The sequence below is a fragment of the Platalea leucorodia genome (genome assembly GCF_965183815.1).
Source record: "Platalea leucorodia genome assembly, chromosome: 3".
Classification (NCBI taxonomy): domain Eukaryota; kingdom Metazoa; phylum Chordata; class Aves; order Pelecaniformes; family Threskiornithidae; genus Platalea; species Platalea leucorodia.
Genome location: NC_138825.1, coordinates 27742121 through 27762427, shown reverse-complemented (window position 1 = coordinate 27762427; position 20307 = coordinate 27742121). Strand labels below are relative to the sequence as shown.

Below are 20307 nucleotides of genomic sequence, written 5' to 3'. Positions count from 1 at the left end.
GTTCTCAACTGTACCTAGCTACCATCAGGCAGAGCAAAAAGGAATCACTAACTAGGGTGTTGTTAGGACTTACAACTGTCATGTTCTTGTGCAGAATTCCCTATTGCATCTCTAACTTGTCTCCAGTGACAATGACCAATCTGAGATCTTTCATGACTGTGTAACTTAGAGGGCTCCAGTTAATGCTATTCCAGTTAGCACTAACAATACAACTATTACTACTAATAATAATAGCAATAGTAATAATAAATAATATCACATGCAATCAGTATTAATAGCTTGAAACTCTCCCACTGGAATGAAGAATCCCAAGTTTCATTCCCTGCTCTCAGGACTGTTTAACATCCAAAAACAATTTCATGTGCTTAAACTGGAACCAGGGACCTTCCAAATTAACATCTGCATCAGTGTTGCCCAGATTCAGAAGAGCCATGCAGAATACCATACTAATTTCAACAAGAAATCAGTGCCTCCGCAACTTCTTGAATCTGCTTACCAACAAGAGTCTTATTCTCACTGGCTCCATGAGCATTCTGCTCTCTTAAGCTATTCTTCTCTACTATAATAGGAAGGTGGACGCAGTCACTGAGTACAACCCAGGTAGTAACACAATGGCTAAAGAAACCTCTCATGAGGGTTATAACAGAGACTGATGACCACCCAAGGAAACCAACCTGGAATCAGTAGAGGTGGTATGCAATCATTTAACTCGGGGGTGGGAGGGCAGGGTAGGGAGGGGGGAAGAGTGGTCACTGCTTTCTCATCCTTCAGTCAGCGGGAACTAAATCTTGTTTCTGTTAGGTGTTGGCTGGGCATGCTTACCAGCTGAGGCGCTGAACCCTTACACTAAATTTGTAAACTCTGCCACTGAAAGGCATGAGACGGGCATCAAGAGAGTCAATCCTACTTCATGGTAGCAATTCTAGACACATACAAATGTATATTCTGGATACAGAACTTTCAGTATCTGCAAAAATGTTAATGACTGAAAACTCAGAAGCCTTTAACTTTTCAGGTATCTTACATTATGAGCAGGGACTGTGAAACCATCTATTTCTATTCATCTTTCAGATACTCCTTGTTCCTTCACAATGCGCTGTAAGAATCTATCTTTGCAATCAAGTTGTTCTTTACTTAGGTCAGCAGAGGGCTCTCATGCGAGGGAGGGAAGAGAAGATGGCATTGGTACTCATTATGAAGATAGAAAAGGATGAGAACAGAGCACGAGAGGAACAAGTGCTGGAGAATGAAAAGGCAGTAAGCCATCCTAGGAACACACACTAGAAATCCCTGCTCCTCTGATCACCTACCTTCTAAATTACCTACCCCCCCAAACTCATACCCCAGAAAGCTCTTTTGGCTTTCACCAAGTATTTTTGTTTCTCCCAACTGCTACTCCCTATGCAACAATCCTGCCTTGCCCAGAATCTCCCACTCCCTCTCAAAATGACTCCAAAAACTCATTTTCTGAAAATACACCCCTGACTCCTGCCCACCTACTCATGCTTATCAGAATAATCTCCACAAAGAACAACTCGGAAGTCTAGGCTATGACAAATACATGTCATATATCAGCCTTTTTTCCCCATAACCTCATTTCTCTTAGGATGAGTCCTCAAAACCCTCCTCTGCCATGCTGCATAGAGGAAGCTGCTGTCCGATAATGGCTAGCCTGGTACCAAGTTGAAACCACTGTTCCTGATGAGCTGAAAATTAGGCACACCCTATTACTGTTGGTACCCCGCTTCCCCACCATTATCTCAACCAGCTTATCTGGAGAAAGAACTGTCACTCAACGTGTGTTTCTTCTACAATATTTAAGAATGATATTGAAAGGGTGTTGTGGTTTAACCCCAGCCACCAACTAAGCACCACATAGTTGCTTGCTCACTCCCCCCTCCCCAGTGGGACAGGGGAGAGAATGGGATGAGTGAGAAAAATCATGGGTTGACATAAGAACAGTTTAATAATTGAAATAAAGTAAAATAGTAGTAGTAGTACTACTAATAATAATATACAAAGCAAGTGATGCATGATGCAATTGCTCACCACTCGCCAACCAACGCCCACCCCATCCCCGGGCAGTGGTCCCCGCCCTGGCCGACTCCCCCCCAGTTTATATACCAAGCATGACATCATATGGTATGGAATGGCCCTTTGGCCAGTTCGGCTCAGCTGTCCTGGCTGTGTCCCCTCCCAGCTTCTTGTGCACCTAGCAGAGCATGGGAAGCTGAAAAGTCCTTGACTGGTGTAAGCACTACTTAACTAAAACATCAGTGTGCTATCAACATTATTCTCATACTAGATCCGAAACACAGCACTGCACCAGGTACTAGGAAGAAAATTAACTCTATCCCAGCCGAAAGAAGGGAAGGACAGGGCAAACACTTCACATCACACTACTGTGGCTACAGAAAAGTCACTAGTTCTCTACACATAGATAAAGAGTTTTCAGGATTTATTTATGCCAATTATTTAAGAGTCTCTACACACCTACAACCATATCCACATATCCGTTAGGAACATGGGACAAACAGACAGAGTCAAGACAACAGTACAACAGAAAGAGGAATTACCAAGGAAACCCTATTCTATGTGTTCAAATAACTGAATTGTGGGATGAAGAATTCATGCTTTTTAAAAAACACACCAATGAAATCAAAGAAACATGGGTCAGAAGGGATCTCTGGAAGACACCTAGTCCAACCTTCTACTCAAAGCAGGACTACTGCCAGCACTAGAGCAGATCAGCCTTGGCTTTATCTGCAAGGATGGGGATTCCACAACCTCATTGGGTAAAACTTGATCCAGGGCTTGCAATACACTCCTGGCAAAGAAAGAATACTGAAGACTACTTGCAACACTGAATGAATTTAAAGTGACTTCCCTAGCACTGAAGTTACAGGAAGGAAACATTCAAGCTAGCTATTCAGTCTAAAGAACAAAAAAAACCCATTCATTAATTTAAAAAAATTGCTAGCTCAGATTCTACTTAGAAATAAGAAACAAAACCATCCTACCATACACAGGAAATGTATGAATGACTAACTTTTAAGGTCTACATTTGAGTACTACTACACCTACAATCACTAAAATTACAAGTCCAGTTTACTGGAGCGAGTTACACCAGAGAATATTTTCACTGCTCAGCAAGCTGTTTTACATATTTATGAAATACGGCCCAACAGTGCAGTATCTCTTGATTAATTCCCCACTGAAAACCCAATGAAATACTTAAAATATTAACAGTACGAAGTGGTTCTATGTTAGCATTCAGAATTTTCATACGAAAAAGGTCAAAACCCGCATCTACTTCATTCAGTTTTATGAAAGCCAAGTAAAGCCACAACAGGAGCACGCAACCTCAATACAAATATAATTTATCTCCTGATCACTTACATTGGAGTTGGCGAAAATTGAATTTGAGTTGGCTACAGAATATTCTGCATTAGTCAAGTCTTCATTGCTCTGGTAAAAGACAAAAAACATGTTTAGAAATAATACACTCAATGAAGCTTACGTATGTCTAATACACAGGAATGCTACTTACAGATTTACTACTAGGTCCATGTAGAAAATAATTCAGCGCCTGTGGGTCCCTTAAGGGAGGAAAAAAAAAAGTTACCACTTTTTAGGAAGCTAATGAGGCTAATTTAACTAAGCTAGATACTGTATCCATGTAAATCAGGTTTATAGTTAAAACACATTTCTTTCACTGACTCCAATGCAAAGCTGAAAGTTTACACCATCTGAAGATCTGTGTTTCTGTATCAGCATAATTTTCAGATGTTGATCGTATTTGCTGTCATTGTACCAAGACATTTCAAGCAATAAACGACGTTAATCACAAAACTTTAGTTGCATTCTACTTTACTTCTCTTTGTGAGGGCATTACTCATATCCTCTTAAAACATACAGCATTTTACGACAGCACGTAGTACAAAACCTAAGGAAAATACTACCACCAAATAACATGAGAACCACAACAGGTACCGTCTCTTCTACAGAGATGAACTACAATGCCTGTTTAGCTACTGTCTAAGTCAATAGGGTATTTACAAACCTCAATCTTTAACATGTTTTCTGCCACCCTTAACATAAGTTAACAAAAACTTTTGCTTGCCAGAGTAACAGTCCCTTCACCTGGAGAAAAAAGCAGCACTTTTTCCAAGTAAAATCGACCATAGAAATAACTGATTAAATATTATGAAATACAACTTCAGTATATTTCATTAACTTAGCACTATCACTGAATAAAACTCGTATCAAAAATGTGGTCTGATAGAATGAGTATTGGGAAGTCAAACAAATCAAAAATACATTACTGTAACTGCACATACAGACCAAGCAAAAAACACTGAAAGGCTGCATTACATGGGATTACTTTAATACAACAATTATACAGCATTTCCCAACATGATTAGCACGAAGAGTAAAATGACATGGAGTTTTTTGATTTTAAAACATCTTTATTGATTAACAAGTAATAATAAAACATTTTTGAGAAGCCGGAGATTCTAATGTAAAAAAAAATTAATTCAAAACATATCTCCTCCTTTCTTGATCATCCTAGAAAATAAAGAGGGAACAGGTTAAAGATCTTTCAGGTTTACAACTAGTCTTCGAAAATCACAAATATACCTCTATTCCTCTTTTTTTTAATTTAAAAAACAAATCGCATTCATATGTTTACAAGAGACATGTTAAACAGACAGTATTTGGCAGGGACTTTATGGTACAGTTATGCTTACGACATAGAAGGTTACATATATTTTCAAATGAAAATGTCATTTTCATAGTAGATTACACTGAATTTCAAGAATTAAGGAGAACAGAGCTCATGATCTCATATAAGGCTCTATCCTGCTTATGAGTTTTCTTGATAAATAACCAAGCCATTTAATACTAATTACATTCGCTGGCTTTAAATCATGAAAAATGCAATTAAAAATGAAGAACACTTCATCACCTTAAATATTGTCTTTAGTAAGGAAGGAATTTTAGAAGGCACTTACCGAAATCAAAGATCAGATGGAAAAAAAAATGCTGTTTTCCATTCTTCTAGATGCTTAAGACAATAATTGCTGCCAGCAGCAAGAACACCACTAATTTTTCACACAAAACACTCATCTGTATAGAGAGCACTTCATTTTCTGGACCACCTGTGAACTTGTACCAGGATCCTCGTGATTCATGCTCATGACAGAGCACTTAATTGTCCCATGCAGTCAATTATCATCTTTATGTTTCAAGCAGGATGTGTTTTCATACGGCTACAATCAGTAATCTTGCACAGTATACTTCACAGAACCTAACTGTGAGCCATTACTGGCAATGCTTTCGCTATAGCATCCACAGAGTAACCCCCAAAGTACAGCAGCCACTGTGGTGATACTTTTGTTTTTTCTGAAGTTAAAGCTCTCACTGGTTTTACTGGAAGCTTTGAGTGTGTGAGAAAGGTAGAAGGCCTATTTGTTTACTACATTTAAGACAGTAAAAAACTCTTGCATGAAGCAGAGACTATCTTTTAGTAGCTGCTATGAGACTGATACCATACTAATTTCTGGCAGAGTTTGAACAAAGTATCGTATATGAAATGTTCAATTTTCTTCTTAGGTTTTAAAAGCATTATAGCATATTACCTGTTCTTGACTACTGACATGAGTATTAGCCAAAGGAAGGTAACTCGTCACACATACAATCCACAAAAGTCTTGCTCATGCTTCAGCTATCCTAATTATTTTTTGAGATTCCCATATGGAATTATGAACCTCCAAATTAATCTGTTATGGAAATAATGCCAAAAAAACCAAAACCAAAACAACAAAAAAAAACCCACCACACCCCACATTTAAAATCCCCAATTTTATTAAAATCAACTATCTTTGAGCAAAACGCTTATAAGTTCTTGTCTGTTGTGAATACTTAATAGTACTGTGTAGCAATTCTATTTTTCTAACATTTTTATGCAAATGCATGTTATTAGTAGAAATTAAGTATTTATAATTAAGAAAAGAATAACTTCACTTTTCCCTTTAAAATACAAGCATAGTGTTAACAAAGGATCTAGTTCTACTACTGAAAAAATTGAGATCTTTATTTTTTTTAATCCAGAAAAACAGTTCTTTGCAATGAAGTTTGTAACAACATCCCTAGTAACGTGCTTCAGCACTGACCTGGTATTACCACTAGCTGAGAAGAGAACCCAGACTCCACGCACACTCATTCCTCCACCTCTCTTGAGGAGAATGCCAGCAAGCGGACTGTCAGCTAGCATTCACGGGATTGAAGGCTTTGTGATACACACATCTCCACATGGAGGAAGTGAAGCATAGCTACTCCTTTCATTTGCAAGTCACCTCGTCTTGAGACAATACTGGCATAGAATCACCTTCTAGAAGACGATTTTGCAAAATTATTTTCCCAAATTTTCTGAAAGAATTGCTTAAGGAAAACTTACCCAATAAGATCAAGGAGACAGGATTCATCGTCGTCATCATCCATGACAACTAGAACAAAAAGGGAGAGGACGGATATTTGATAGGTGTCAGACAAAAGATTGTTTTCAACAATAAAACCAATTTAGAACATCTCAATATTTTTTATTAAACCATTTAGGAAATTGACAGATGTCTACTATTGACAAAGTTCTTAAATAAACCTGCACCTTCTACAGAGGTCCATTGATTTATCTCAAAATCAAATTCAGTCACATGTAATGATATAGAAAATCCCATGCAATGTTTTACCATTTAGGGGTTTTTTTTAGAATTTTAATGAAGAAAGACACATAATTAATCAAATTGATTAAACAGAACTTCTATGACTTAAAAAAAGTAGTGTAAAAAAAAAAAAATCAACACTGAATGCAATCTCAAGACTCCAATTAAAATGCTTCTACAGGAATTCACTCCCAGCTAATCCCAACAAGGGAATAACCAAACACTACAGAACCTACAACGACTGTTACAAATTAGTGGCTAAAATACCGACCAGCCAAAAAGGTAAACAAATTTAAGTCAGTATCATGATGGTGCTGTTATAGACTAGAACCAAAACCACAGCCAAGACATTACAAAGCATTAAAAAGAATGCTATTTTCTAGCAGATCTTTCTGAGCTAGTGACAATGTGGCCACTTCCAGTTTCCCCTCAACAATACTCACAAATGTACTTAAACAAATTTGTGATTAATAGTACAAAGTTCTGACAATCCTTTTAACAGCGGGTGGAGAATTCATTTGCATTAGCCATACTGAATGTAAGCATCCATTCATTGGGTGCAGAGCATTTTTAGCCTCACAATATCACGACCACCAACTCTCTTACGCGCTGCCTACTCGGTCAGGCACTGCCTGTACCAAACACATCCCATCACTCTTTCCTCCGATCACTGTTCCTTCGAAGCTTCTCTTTGCATATCGTGGTTCTCCTGTTCACCATAATTCTCAGAATGTCATCTGAGACTATACCTTCTCCCTTTTCCCTGTCAGTAACTTCCAGGACCACTTTATCCTCCCTTATTCTCTCTGTGAGGATCCCTTCTAATCCACCAGTTCAATTATCAACTGATGCTAGCATTTCCTAAACCTCTTGGTGCCCTGGCTTCCATTTAGTTATCCAATCTCATCTTCACAGTACCTTCAAATCACATCAAATTGATCACTGTGCATTCTGTGCTTGTTTTTTTCCTCAGCTTCCCTTAAAAAGTCTGCTATTATACTTATCACTCAGATTTATTAATATAGTTTCTCAAATTTATTAATATAGTTTTGGCTTTAATTCATTTTGCTCTCTCTCTTACTTCTTGCCAAATAGAAACTTACTGTCCCTGACCAGATCCACATGAATCATTCTTCAGGCTCTCCCTCATACAGATCTCCATAGTGATTAAGACAACGAAGGGACTGGAAGCATCTGTTACACATAAGGCTGAGAGCACCAGGACTGTCTGGGGAACAGAGGGCTATGGGAGAATCTTATCCATGTGTATAACGACCTGGTGGGAGGGTGTAAAGAAGACTGAGCCAAACTCTTCCAAGTGGTATCCAGTGAATGAACAAGACGCAAGGGGCACAAATTGAAAAAAAAAAAAAAAAACAAACAAAAAAGATTTAAACTTAAGAAAAACTTTTTTTTTTTTTTTTTTTTTTTTTTAAAATCTGAGGGTAGTCAAATACTGGCACAGGTTTTCCAGCAAGGTTATGGAGTCTTCATCCTTGGAGATACCCAGAACGCAGCTGGACCACAGCCCTGAGCAGCCTGCTCTGGCAGAGCCTGCTGTGAGCAGGACACTGGATGGTGATCTCCAGCCATCCCTTCCCACTGCAGCTGTCCTGTGATTCTGTAACCTCTTTCCTGACATTCTTCTATACCCCACCGATCCTGAAACTGGTTTATACTTTAGACTAGCAGAGGGCACTCTGTCCTCTATACTGCATAGCCTCATTCAGATTTTTTCTTCAATCTCCTGTGCTTTAGCTTACAGAGAGGGTGAAGCAGAAGCAGAGCATACATCACCATAAGGATCCTTCAGCATCACCTCTCGGGGAAAACAGAAGAACAAAGCACAGCTACAGAGAACTACCTCAAATGTGGACAAAAATCAGCATTCATGAGGTGATTATGCATCCTAAGAAAAATAATTTCTCCCATGATTCAGTATTACATCTGCTCACTGTTGTGTACAGCCACCAGCATGAGCATTGATCTGGCAAATTAATGCTAAGCAAGTAACATGACATTTTATGATGTCACCAAATTTAAATGTAAATGTGCATTAGTAAGAACCAATTAATAAGTAATTCGCATTAAGTGACTAGCATTCTGCTTTAACTGCACTCTTAGTACTACTTACAGAAAGCTGGTACTTCCTCTAACAGCTAAACAGAACATCCATCTCTCAAGAGCAAGGTTTCAAAGACTCCTAGCTAACCAAAGTAAAAATCAGCTCCATCGGAAGTCAACAGGATCTTTGCTTTCACACTGCACATCTACTTTTGAAAATCCCATCCCATACTGCATTGTTATTTAAATAAAATAAAATAAAATAAAATGTCTTTGCTTTATCAAACCAAATATTCACTGTGGCTATACTACAAAAAGGGTTCAACATTACGGAAAGTGACCACATAGAACTTTGTTCAATCAGTACTCCTGTGGGTATTAAAACTACTAACGCAAATTAGACAAATTTGGTAAGTTCACTAAACTCTTGAAAACCTGCATGTAACTATCAGAAGGAAAATAAATTGCATGAAAACGCCAATGAGAGAAAATCTTAATGGCAATACATACTCTTCACTATTCAGCCCTTCAGCTGAACATGCAGTTGGCTTTATTAGAAAAAATAATTTGTTGTTTATCCTCATTTCACAAATATGATACAAGAAACACCTACCCAACATGCTGTAAACTCCTACCAGTTTACAACAGACAATAAAACCCAAAGAAAACAGCCACATTTTTTATAAACACCAAGAATCTCAACCAGTCCCCTCCAGAAATGCATCTTCCTAACAAGCTTTAACAACATTCTTGTCATCCTAGTGGAATTCTATACACACATGAAAAAGAAATATTATGTCACCTTTTCTTTTTTAAATTTTGGTTTACCAAAGAGTTAATCTGTATAAAACCATTACCAAGTTTTTATACAGCTGATGAATGTACCATCACAAAGCCACGAACACACCTATCATGCACAGCTCTTGCTGTGTTCAGAAGTTGTTCTGATCAGCCTTCACAGCCTAAGGGGCTGCGTGCTCCTGCACCTTGAAAACTGCGAATAAAGCACAGACAGATCGCTCACATCTCAATATCCCCCCACGATGGCTAGGTAACACTACACTAACATGATGCTGCATGGCAGTGCTTTTGTGAAATACCAGAGGACGAACATGCAATTTAAACAGCACACACAGGGGTACGTGGTCTGTGAAAGAACAATCAAGACTGCAACCAAGCCACAATCCTACCTATTTAGACTAAATTCTGTTCATATTTCACCACACATACCCAAGATCTACATAACCACATAACTGCAGGCTTAAATCTTTTTAACTCATGCAGATTTTCAGGGAGGATTAGTGTCCTGTTAACTTCAGGACAGCAACAGAGGAGGTGCACAATCAGACCAAGTCTTGGCACACTCAAAAGCAACTGCTCGTTCAGTCTATTTAGAAAAGAGGGCAACTTTAGCAACATATGACCTTGATGCAGATGATCATTTAAACGTGTGTTACAAAACGCAAGCCTATCCTGTGAAATTCTCCTAACACGTTTTCTACAGCACAAACAGTAGAAAAGTTCGCTGCCATTCTTGCCGACTTTTCAGTTTTTCTATACATAAATTATGCAAATTCTGTCCTCCTCAGTGCTTGTTAACATATAGCAGGCCAAATCAATGATTGATGGATGAAATGGGTATAAACCGTATTAAGCCAAGACAGTTTGAAAATAAAACTCGACATAGTGAGTGGAATTAGAGGATTAGAGTTATGCAGCCTCGACCAGTGGTCTCCAAAGTAGGGTGTGTGCACAAGACAATCCACTGCGGTGTAAAAAGAATATATTAGAACTTTAGTAGTACATGCATGTAATTTGTAAATAAATATACATATATTGCAGGTGCATGCTCAAAAAACTCTTACCAATAGGGGCGTGCAATCAAAAACATTTGGAGACCACTGGCCTAGACTCTCAAAGACTGACTCGCTTCTGTTGACAGGGGCTTCAGCCGGTGGACAAAGGGTGTGGGCACAGGCTCCAGGTGAGGCTCGTCTGGGCCACCAGGGCCCATCAGTGCACCCAGGGTCTGACAAGAGCCCACACTAGAGACAGCTGGGGGAGAATACACATTGGGAAGATTTATACAACCTGCTGGAAAGCTGTTACAATGTAGCCTCACAAATAGCTAATTATCATCAACACTGTTCTGCAGCGTCTTAAAAAAAAAACAACAAACCACACACACACAAAAAAAATTAGTTTATCGTAAGTAGGCCAAACTCAGCCCTGCTGGTGCGTCCAACTAATTTACAAAGGGCAATCCTTACTAATTAGTCACAACCCAGCACAGATACTCCCTGTAACTTATTAGCAAAGCCTCTACTGTTTAATTTCATACCGCCGCTACTGCACTGGTGAACCCAGCATATACTTCAACTTGGGTCACAGGTACTTGTGGCAGCAGCACTGCCCATCCCTTTTGGGAAATAACCAGAGTGCCCTTTATCACATGCTCCCAGACAGACTATAAGAAAAGGTTAAAGTAATAAAACTGACAAGGAAATCCCAGCCACGCAGGCCAACCCTCTTGGGGACTGCTACAACTCAGCCTTAAAGGCCCTGCCTTCCTTTCAACACTCTCACCTACTACAGAGCGCAGGCCAACAAAAGAGGAAGAGAGCAGTCCTGCGCCCTCGCATCCACCTTCCCCGAGTCCGCTCAAGGCTTTGAACAGTCGCCTGGAACAGAAAATTGATCTGACAAAATACACTGATCCGTTTCAACTTGGGTTTAGCTTCTTGATTTGGTTCTGGCTTGCTTTGGGGCTACAAGGGCACTAATGCCAGCACACAAGAGCGAAAAGGAATGAGGGAGCTGGGTAGTTAAGTACAAGGGAAGGCAGCAGTGCTTCAGTCAGCTTAAAGCAATTGTCGGACTGTAGCCACACATGTACAGTTAGTACAGCCACCACTCTCATGTTAGCTGCAGTGCAGGCAGCAGGTCAACAAAAGCAATTACTCCCCTTTACTCAGCACTTGTGAGCTCCCATCTGAAATACTGTGTCCAGTTTTGCCACACGCCCTCCCCCCCCCCCCCCAAAAAAAAAAGAAATACAGAAAAACTTGAACAAGTCCAGCACAGTGCCCATAAAATCCTGCAGGCACATGACACGAAAAGTCTGAGGGAACTACATTTCTTCAGCCCAGACAACAGAAGGCTAACCGAGGCGCTACCTGCAGTCTGCCACTAGCTAAAAGCGGTCCTAAGACAAGTAGATCCAGCCTCTTCTCATCAATCTGCAGCAAGACACGAGGCAACAGCCAAAACATGCAACACAGAAAATCCCAACCAGATAAACTTTGCAAATTTTCAAAACTCAAATGGCCCTGACCAACCTGTCCTACCTTTAAAGCTAGTTTTGCTTACAGCAGACCAGATAACCTCCAGCAGTCCTTACCAGCCTAAATTTTTAGTCACCGTGCTACACAACCCACGGTATCATGCAACACATGCAGGGTCTACAACCTGCAGAGTCATTAAAACTGGATTTGTCCAGAAACAGTCCAACTATTCATACATGCTTCAGATACTGTACATGATTTTCATAACTTAAAAAAATGGGAGGATTCGAAACCACTGCAAATACTGGATTTTAAATTCCCTCAAATTATATTCAAGCTTGTCACAAAAGAATTATTTTCCTTTCTCAAAATCATTTGTAATTTCATACAACCTTAATACATAACTTCAGATACAAAGCAGTAAAACACTATTTTCACATTTCATAAAAAGCCTAAGAGAATGGCTAGTTTAGAAAAGCAACATTTAGAGCAGTAATTCCCAAAAGTGTGATACAATCAACATCAAAACTCGGTAAGCCACAAGTAAATAAATTTATCTGCGAAACTGTTGTAAAAATCTACAGCCTCATAACTTCCGTACAACTACACGGGATCAGTTCCCGACTGGCAGCATGCTGGCCCATGACTTCTGAGAGTGAACACTGACCTTTGGAAAACAATGCTTCAACGCAAGGGAATGACTGCTGCAGTTACAGCTTTATAGTGGGAGATAATCGAACTTGCATACAGTAACATATGCAGTACCTGAAGCAGCTACTGTTTGAGTTACGAGATCGGCCCCTAATCCTCACAAGTTCGTTAAGACTTTGTACACATCCAGTCAGCAGGAACTCTGATGACACCTCAGTCATGCTTTATAATGGATCCGAGCCATCAAATCTTCTGTGCCAGTCTGTTGCTCTACACCATGCTCCAGAATTTTACTCTACAATCCCAACATTCATAGTAATTTCACTATGGAATACCTGAAGAAATAAATTGGCACTATAACAATAATAATCAGAACAATAAAAATAGAAGAAATTGAAGTTAGTAACAGTGACTGTAATAGTCACTGTAGAAAATGGTACTGTAGTGAACTGAGTGTGCTACACCAAATTTACGACATTTCTACCCCTCATATCCTTTCTGAATACAGATGTAAGATAACTCTATTAACCCAGTACAAGCATCCATCCCTTGTTAATTACATCAAAGGATCACAGCAGTGTTAAGTGATTCCACACTGACTGCAGAGGAAAAACACCCAGAGTTTAAGTCCTTAGTCTTTCCCCCACACTAATTTCCATCACGACTCCCACTAACTTTCACAGTGCTAATATTTTGCTCAGTGTGCTTCTGAACCAGGGGGGGCGGGAGGGGGAGATGCCATTTTACCACATATTAGGTAACGCATATCATTTAAGCAGTATGCACTTCAGGTCACTAAGGTGCTGTAACTACTGCTTTACACACACCGCCAGTTACCTCTCAGGTTCCTAACAGTCTTGCATTCATTGAAGGAAACGCAGGAACAAAACCTCATTTGCATTCTCTGCAACACAGGAGTGTAAGAAAGGAGTATAAACTCAAACCCTTATTACCATATATTACCATATATTTTATTCTTACATTTCAAGTCCATGCTACTTTTGAACAATCTAATATCTTGCAAACTGGACTATTTCAGATTCTTGTAACTAACCAAGCATGTGTTTTATGATCAACTTAAGAGCTGCTCACCACATCAAGCCCTTTATTTTCAAGAAACTGATTTTTACCCAGATGGAATACAAGGACTATTATTAAGAGGTATTTCCACTTCCCCCCCCCATTACTGTAAAAAATGATGTACAGCAGAATAATGACACAGTATTCAGTGGAAAAGAGGTAAATACTGAAAAACTTGATTGCAAATTAAAATCTCACTCTCAGTTTTACTCAGGCAAAAATAAAGAAAGCATAATTATCAAAAAGTTGTCATTTCAGGACAACAGGAGTATGGAAGCAAAATTAATTATAAAAATGTATGTTGTAAAACACAAGGATTTAACTACTCACTTGTAAACCACGCTGTGCTTATATTCTACAATATGCAATGATTTCTTAGAAATATTTTCTTTTTCAGAATAATAAAAAAAAGCAACTACTACACTGTTGCAAAATCTACCTGGAATTGTGCTCTGAAAAAAAGCTAACAGAATAAGAAATTTGGGATTCTAACCTAGTAACACAGTGCAATACACAAGTGTGAACTTTCTATCTATATGAAAATGTGTTTTCATTCCAAGATCCTAATCTGAGTAGTACTTTTAAGATGAACTTACAGTGTTTGAAATTAGCTATGGAACTGAATTTCATCATCCATACTTCAAAGACATCTGTATGCAACAGAGTACAAGAAGAAATTTCTCATTTTAAATATTCAGAAGAATGATGCAAAACCTCTCTACGAAAAACTACTCCAAGAACGGGGACTATTCAGGAGTCAGATAAATAGCAATAAGAAAACACAAAAGTGCTACCTCTTGTGAATTGCTAGGCGTGACATTATGCATCTTCATGGTTTCTAAGATCTGGCAGGAGATGAACGCCTAGGAGGGCAGGCAGGGTCTTTACACAACTGTGAAGTACCAGCTCCACATACAGAAGGGTGAATAAAAAACACACCTTAAAGCACAGACAACCTACAATAGGTTATTTATCCAACTCTTAAATTTTATTTCCCTTTAGTATATCATTAAAAAAAAGATTCTCAATTTGAGTTTGGCAACTGTGGTAACTTATCAAGCTTCCAAAAATCAGTGATATTTTAATATATTAAGAAAAAAATGGAAACGTGCAGTTTGATTGTTAACCGCATGTATCATAGTAAAGGTTAATCCAGCCAGAGGCGAGCACACCAAGTACATCTGTGAACCCCCAGTGCAGCTGTCTAAAATCTGGTTTCCCTCAGACACACATGTTCAGCATGGAATTTCTAATTTATTCAATACAATTTTTTCCTAGTGCACCCAGAACTGCTCTTGGCAGCACCAAAATCTTGAAAAGACTTTCATCTGGAAATAGATTTTTTTTAAACCACATAGAGAAAATCCAGAGTAACTCGCAGCCTGGAGGTCAGGATGCTTACGCATCCCACGGGATTCACCAGGTTGAACACTCGGCTCAGCCCATTTCCCCAGCAGCGACTATCTGCTACGGCTTATTTTGGGCTCTGCCTTCTAAGCTGCTCCACCACATACACAATTCTTCAGGAATCTCACCACTCATAAAACGTTTTGAAAGGCCCTGGTTTCATCCCAAAAGAGGAAAAGAAGGAGGTGTAACCTCAACATTTCCTTAGGAAAGAAATGTTTGCCTGCCCCAAGGAAGTTAGATGCTCTTAAGTATTTCTAGAAACTACTGTATGCAATAATGCAGGCTATTAGCATACATTATTTGTATAATACAATACTTCAAGAAATGTCGAGTCAGTTCTTCAGATCTTTTCACCTTGTTTCTACTAGAGAATACCTGTGTATCATACTTCTCATTCCGTGCATATAATTTTCAAAGATTCTGAAAAAACACTTATGCAGTTCCAGAATGTAACTTCCTTATGAACTGATCGTTTCCCAATTAATTTATAAACCAATGCCCAGTTAATACCTTTTCATTGCCACTCTAGTCCATACTAGTTTAAAAAAAAAAAAAAAATGGTTACCTTGCCACAGGCATGGCTCACACAAGCTAGTATCAGCTAATTGTCAGTAATTAAAGCTGAATGGAGATTTATACTCCTTTCAGTTACGATGTTTGGGAAATCAACTGAAATTTTAATACGATGAACTGACAGATGTGTAACTAATTCAGCAGTGCAGTCCATATCAATGCCCGCAAAACCAGACTGAAAATCCCCCACACTGTCCATCTTGTCCTTGCTGAAGCCAATAGGGATTCTGCCACCTATTTCAGTGGGGCCAAGGTTATTTTCTGTAGTTGACACATCTCAATAAATTCAAGCTTCAACACCAGATCTTGAAATTCCACACTCCGATCAAGTTCACAGTAAAACTACTGCAAGCTCCACCTGAGACAAGGCATAAGATCAGCCCTTACAAAAATGATCAGTCTCTTGCAATGAAGCTAAAACTTTCTCTCTGGACCCCCCTCTCTTCACTTCACCACCCTTTCTCAGTACCTTCAATGAAAGAAAGACTATTGTATTACATTTCGACCATGATTTGCCCACTTTCTTTCTTTTCCTTTTGGTCTGTCTTTCTTTTCCTTTTGGTAAGCATTCCCTTACTCAAAGTAACATCAGGAGTAGCTCTAGAACATTTTAAAACCAGTGCAAGAAAATTAATTGAAGCAATAAAAAAACCTGATAGTCTATTTGTGCTAATCATGTTTATTTTGTCTAAAACCTCAGCAATTCTCAAATAAAGCAAAAATGATACAAACACAGTACTTGTTTTTTCAACAATGAATGCAGGGGCAAACAAACATTTGAAAATAAACCTATTCATTTAACTACCTGATGATCTTGAAAAAACATCCCTTCAGGCCAGTGTTTATGCATTCATGTTGGTGCAACAAGGGCTTTACCAGTACTGTTTATTCCAACTTTCAAACTAGAACAGTTGCATGTCACAATAGATGTTAGAACAGTTCATTAATCTTGCTGCTTTTCCTCTACTGTAAGAAAGCAAAACATGATTGTTTTTGTAGACAATCCCCACGTCTATGCTGGACCGGGTATGTCACCATAAAAAAAACCTTTCAAGCACAGATGCAGCTTATTCCAGCAGAACTACTAGAAGAAATTATGCCAACTCTCTGAACATAATGAACTACATTATCAAAAAGGCTCTTATGCCTGGACTGTGTCTATTACTTAGACAGGGATGACACACTTTCACGCTCTCAGTGCTACATCTACGCTAAAAAGCGCCAGCCATTAGACTTATCACAAGCCTAACGCAGCATGAAAAGGCATGATCATTGACCATTAGAGCCACATTATAAAACATAACTGCAGTTATGCAGATACAACTTCTCTGGAACCAATGTGGAAGTATACCAGCAGAACTCTGAAAATACAGCCAGTGCACAATGAATGCCCAAGTGGCATACCAACGCATCCATGCCTGCAAAGCTCTTCAACTCTAGACTATGGACTTACCTCTGATGCAAAACTTTATGGATACAGAAAAGGTCCTTGGAGGAAATTGGAAATGCAGCTTATACTAGTAGGACTTTGGTTTTTTTCTCTCAGTATAATGAAACTAAATATATAAGCTCTACTGGAAAGGGACACGGCGGGGGCAGGGGCAGGAAAACTGCACATCTATAAGGTGACATAAACATTTAGCTACGGTAGAACCATCTGTGTCAAGGGCACAACTAGGTAGCACTGACCTCAGCTAAGGCCACACATATACTGAGAGTATTATCAAGTCAAGAACACAGGTATAATAAACAAGGCAAGTGCTCAAAGTATGAACAAGATAAGAAAACACTTAAAATACATGAGTATCGTACTAGTGAATAAGCCAAGGTGCACCAATGAAAGCACAACTGGGCTAGTACATCAACATGGGGAGCTTCGGCACTCCTCCATCAATGTAAACAAGCTACGTAAAATACAAAGTACTACTTGCAACAACGACAAAAAGAAAAAACTTCTAAGCTCACACATGGCCAAATACATACATCTAAAAAGAACAGATCTAGTATATTTACATACTATCCGCCAAAGATCTCAACTCAAGATGAGAACACATTTTGCTTTAATGCAAGCAAGGTCAGAGTAGAGAGCATATGTAGTCATTTGGCAAGTATTTTGCTCTGAGAGAATATAAACTGGTCATTTTTATCCCATTTTTGTCATTTCTTCATTGTTTTCACAAATTAATGAAAAAATCCACACACAATCTGCCAGACATTAGTGCATAATAGAGAAATTTTATTGCATAGAAATACACTACCACTAAAAAAAAATTCACTATCTTGATCCCAAGACTACTGTTAACAAAAATGCAAAATAATCACTTCAAGAGAGAGTGACTTCCATGTAATAATAAGATTTCTGAAATATGTGAACAAATACTGTACTCCACACACAAAGTTTTACTAGCGGTATTGTTTAAAAACCTAAAATGTTAACAAGGTTGTCCCCATGAAAGTCTTTAGAAAAGAGAGTTTATATCCAATTTTTTAATATATTCCAAGCAATAAAAATGTGCATGTCACAAGAAATGTCATTTAAAACCTTTCAACACCAACAGGCAAAGAATTTAAACAGCCTTAAAATTAATCCCAAATTTAAAAAAATCTCCCACTTCCTTCAGGAATGAGCAAGAAGCACGGGGAAGCCCTCCTCTGATCTGTCAGAAAGCATAAAACGAAGCACTAAACGAGCATTCCACACTCCTTAGTGGGCGCAGCAGGAGTTGGGCTGGCAGCATACTTGCTGTTCCTGAATACAGATGTTGTTGGTGTTAAACTCAAGCCTCATGAGCATTGATCAGATTACACAGAAATGTAAAAAAAAAAAAAAAAAAAAAAAAAAAAAAGTTTTGATCAAAAAATAGACCATTTTCAACACCCTCCCCAAAAAACACCACCAAAACAAAACTTTAAAAGCGTATTAAAGTGGAGCTGCCAAATTTGAATCATTGGGAAAAAGCACTGCTTCCTGTGAGATATAAAGGAGTGACAGAAACTTGAAGATGCTAGACCCCCCCCTCAAAAAAATTACCAAGAGAGTAACAGCCACAACATGAGTTACCTACCCACCCACCAAAAAGTTACTTGCCCTTGTATTTTTGCAAGCACTTTTAAAGGTATTGAAGGCTCTTCAATGAAGATTACTTTGCCCTAGGTGCTACACTAGAGCATTTTTTAAAGGTGGATTTCTTTTTCAATGACGTGTTTTTTGGTCATCACTCAACGGGAGAGGATATTCTTTCAAATCTTCTTTCTTCATACACTCTGAATGCAGCTCGTTTCAAGAAACACATATTTTAGACATGGAAACAAGCTCTGAAGTGACGTTTACAGGCTTTAAGCGGGGAACACGGGCCCCTCTGAGCCAGGCCAGTTTCATGCCTCACAGGACTGTGACTCAGACGGTCAGGAGATGTGGGAAGCCTGAGAAGGCAGCGATTCAGAGCGGCAACTCTGACGGGGCCCTTCCCAAAAAGGCCCATGCCCAGAACAATCCACCCTTTCTGCTCCCCTGCACACACACAGCCAAGAATCCACCTCTCCTCTCCCCAAAGCACACACAGAGGAAACCCCTTACAGCAATTTCTTAAAGAAGGGGGGGGGGTAAGCAGCTGCTGGGATTTCGGGGAGAGGATCTCAAGGCCGAGACAGTAACGCTTCCGAGACAGAAAGAGAAATGACCCGAGCGGGGCGCGACGGCAACGCCCCACACGGCGCGGCGACAGCAGAAAGGACCTTAAAATGGCGCCCGTGGGGGAGGAGAGTCAGCGTGAAACTGCGCAACAAACGCTGGCAGGAAGCCAGGCAGCGCCATCTTCCCCACGCTCTCCCACTCCCCCTCGCACCGAGAGCTGCCCCGCAAAGGCTGGCCGCCGAGCCCGGGCACGGCCGGAGCCACCTCCGAGGAGCTCTCCCCTCTCCTTCAAACCCCGTTTCACTCCGTACCGCCGAGGAAGAGAGGAGCGGGGAGCAGAGAACCGGGGAAAAGCAAAGGCCTCCACATCTCTTTCCTCCCCCCAGTGATTATTTAGTAACAGTTCTAAGTAAATATAAACGCCCCCTCTATACATCGTTTAATTTTGCCCGTTTTTTAACATTACTACATCTGCTTTCTCCCATAATCTGTAAGTGAATTTTGCAATCAATAGCGAAAACAAATTTTAAGTACTGAAGCCCCCCACCCCACCCCAATAAATGTGAGCAGTGAGGATTTCAGAAAATCCCCTCCACAACCAACGACTGTTTTAAGCCACAAGTAAAAACTATTGATAAAACGTTGTTTCTTTCACGGAAAATAATCCCGGCAGCACAAAGGATCAGATTCACATCCACTCTACAGCCAAGCCAAGCGGGTTACTCCAGAAAGAGACGGTTTATTGTTGTTTTTTTTTTTTAAAAAAAAAAAGGCGTTACAGTTAAATATTCTCTCTCCAAAAGAAAAAAAAAAAAAAAAAAAAAAAAACAAACAAACACCACAACCCCACAGCAGAAAACTTGGTCCCGAAAAGGAGAAAAAAGCGCAT

General features: G+C 39.4%; 1 protein-coding gene across 4 annotated transcripts in view; it reads right to left on the bottom strand.

Annotated features, from left to right (window-relative positions):
• Nucleotides 1-20307, bottom strand: part of BICRAL (BICRA like chromatin remodeling complex associated protein) — a 46108-nt gene that overhangs the window by 14245 nt on the left and 11556 nt on the right. For 3 of the 4 annotated variants that reach the window (XM_082307440.1, XM_082307439.1, XM_082307441.1), the window contains exons 2-4: nucleotides 6461-6509; nucleotides 3551-3599; nucleotides 3400-3468 (exon numbers count right to left, since the gene is read on the bottom strand). In XM_082307440.1, coding sequence (XP_082163566.1) covers nucleotides 3400-3468; nucleotides 3551-3599; nucleotides 6461-6504 — 162 coding nt within the window. In that variant the 5' untranslated portion in view covers nucleotides 6505-6509. Of the gene's footprint in view, nucleotides 1-3399; nucleotides 3469-3550; nucleotides 3600-6460; nucleotides 6510-17237; nucleotides 18011-20307 lie in introns of those variants that run through there. The other variant, XM_082307442.1, reaches the window with a different exon arrangement.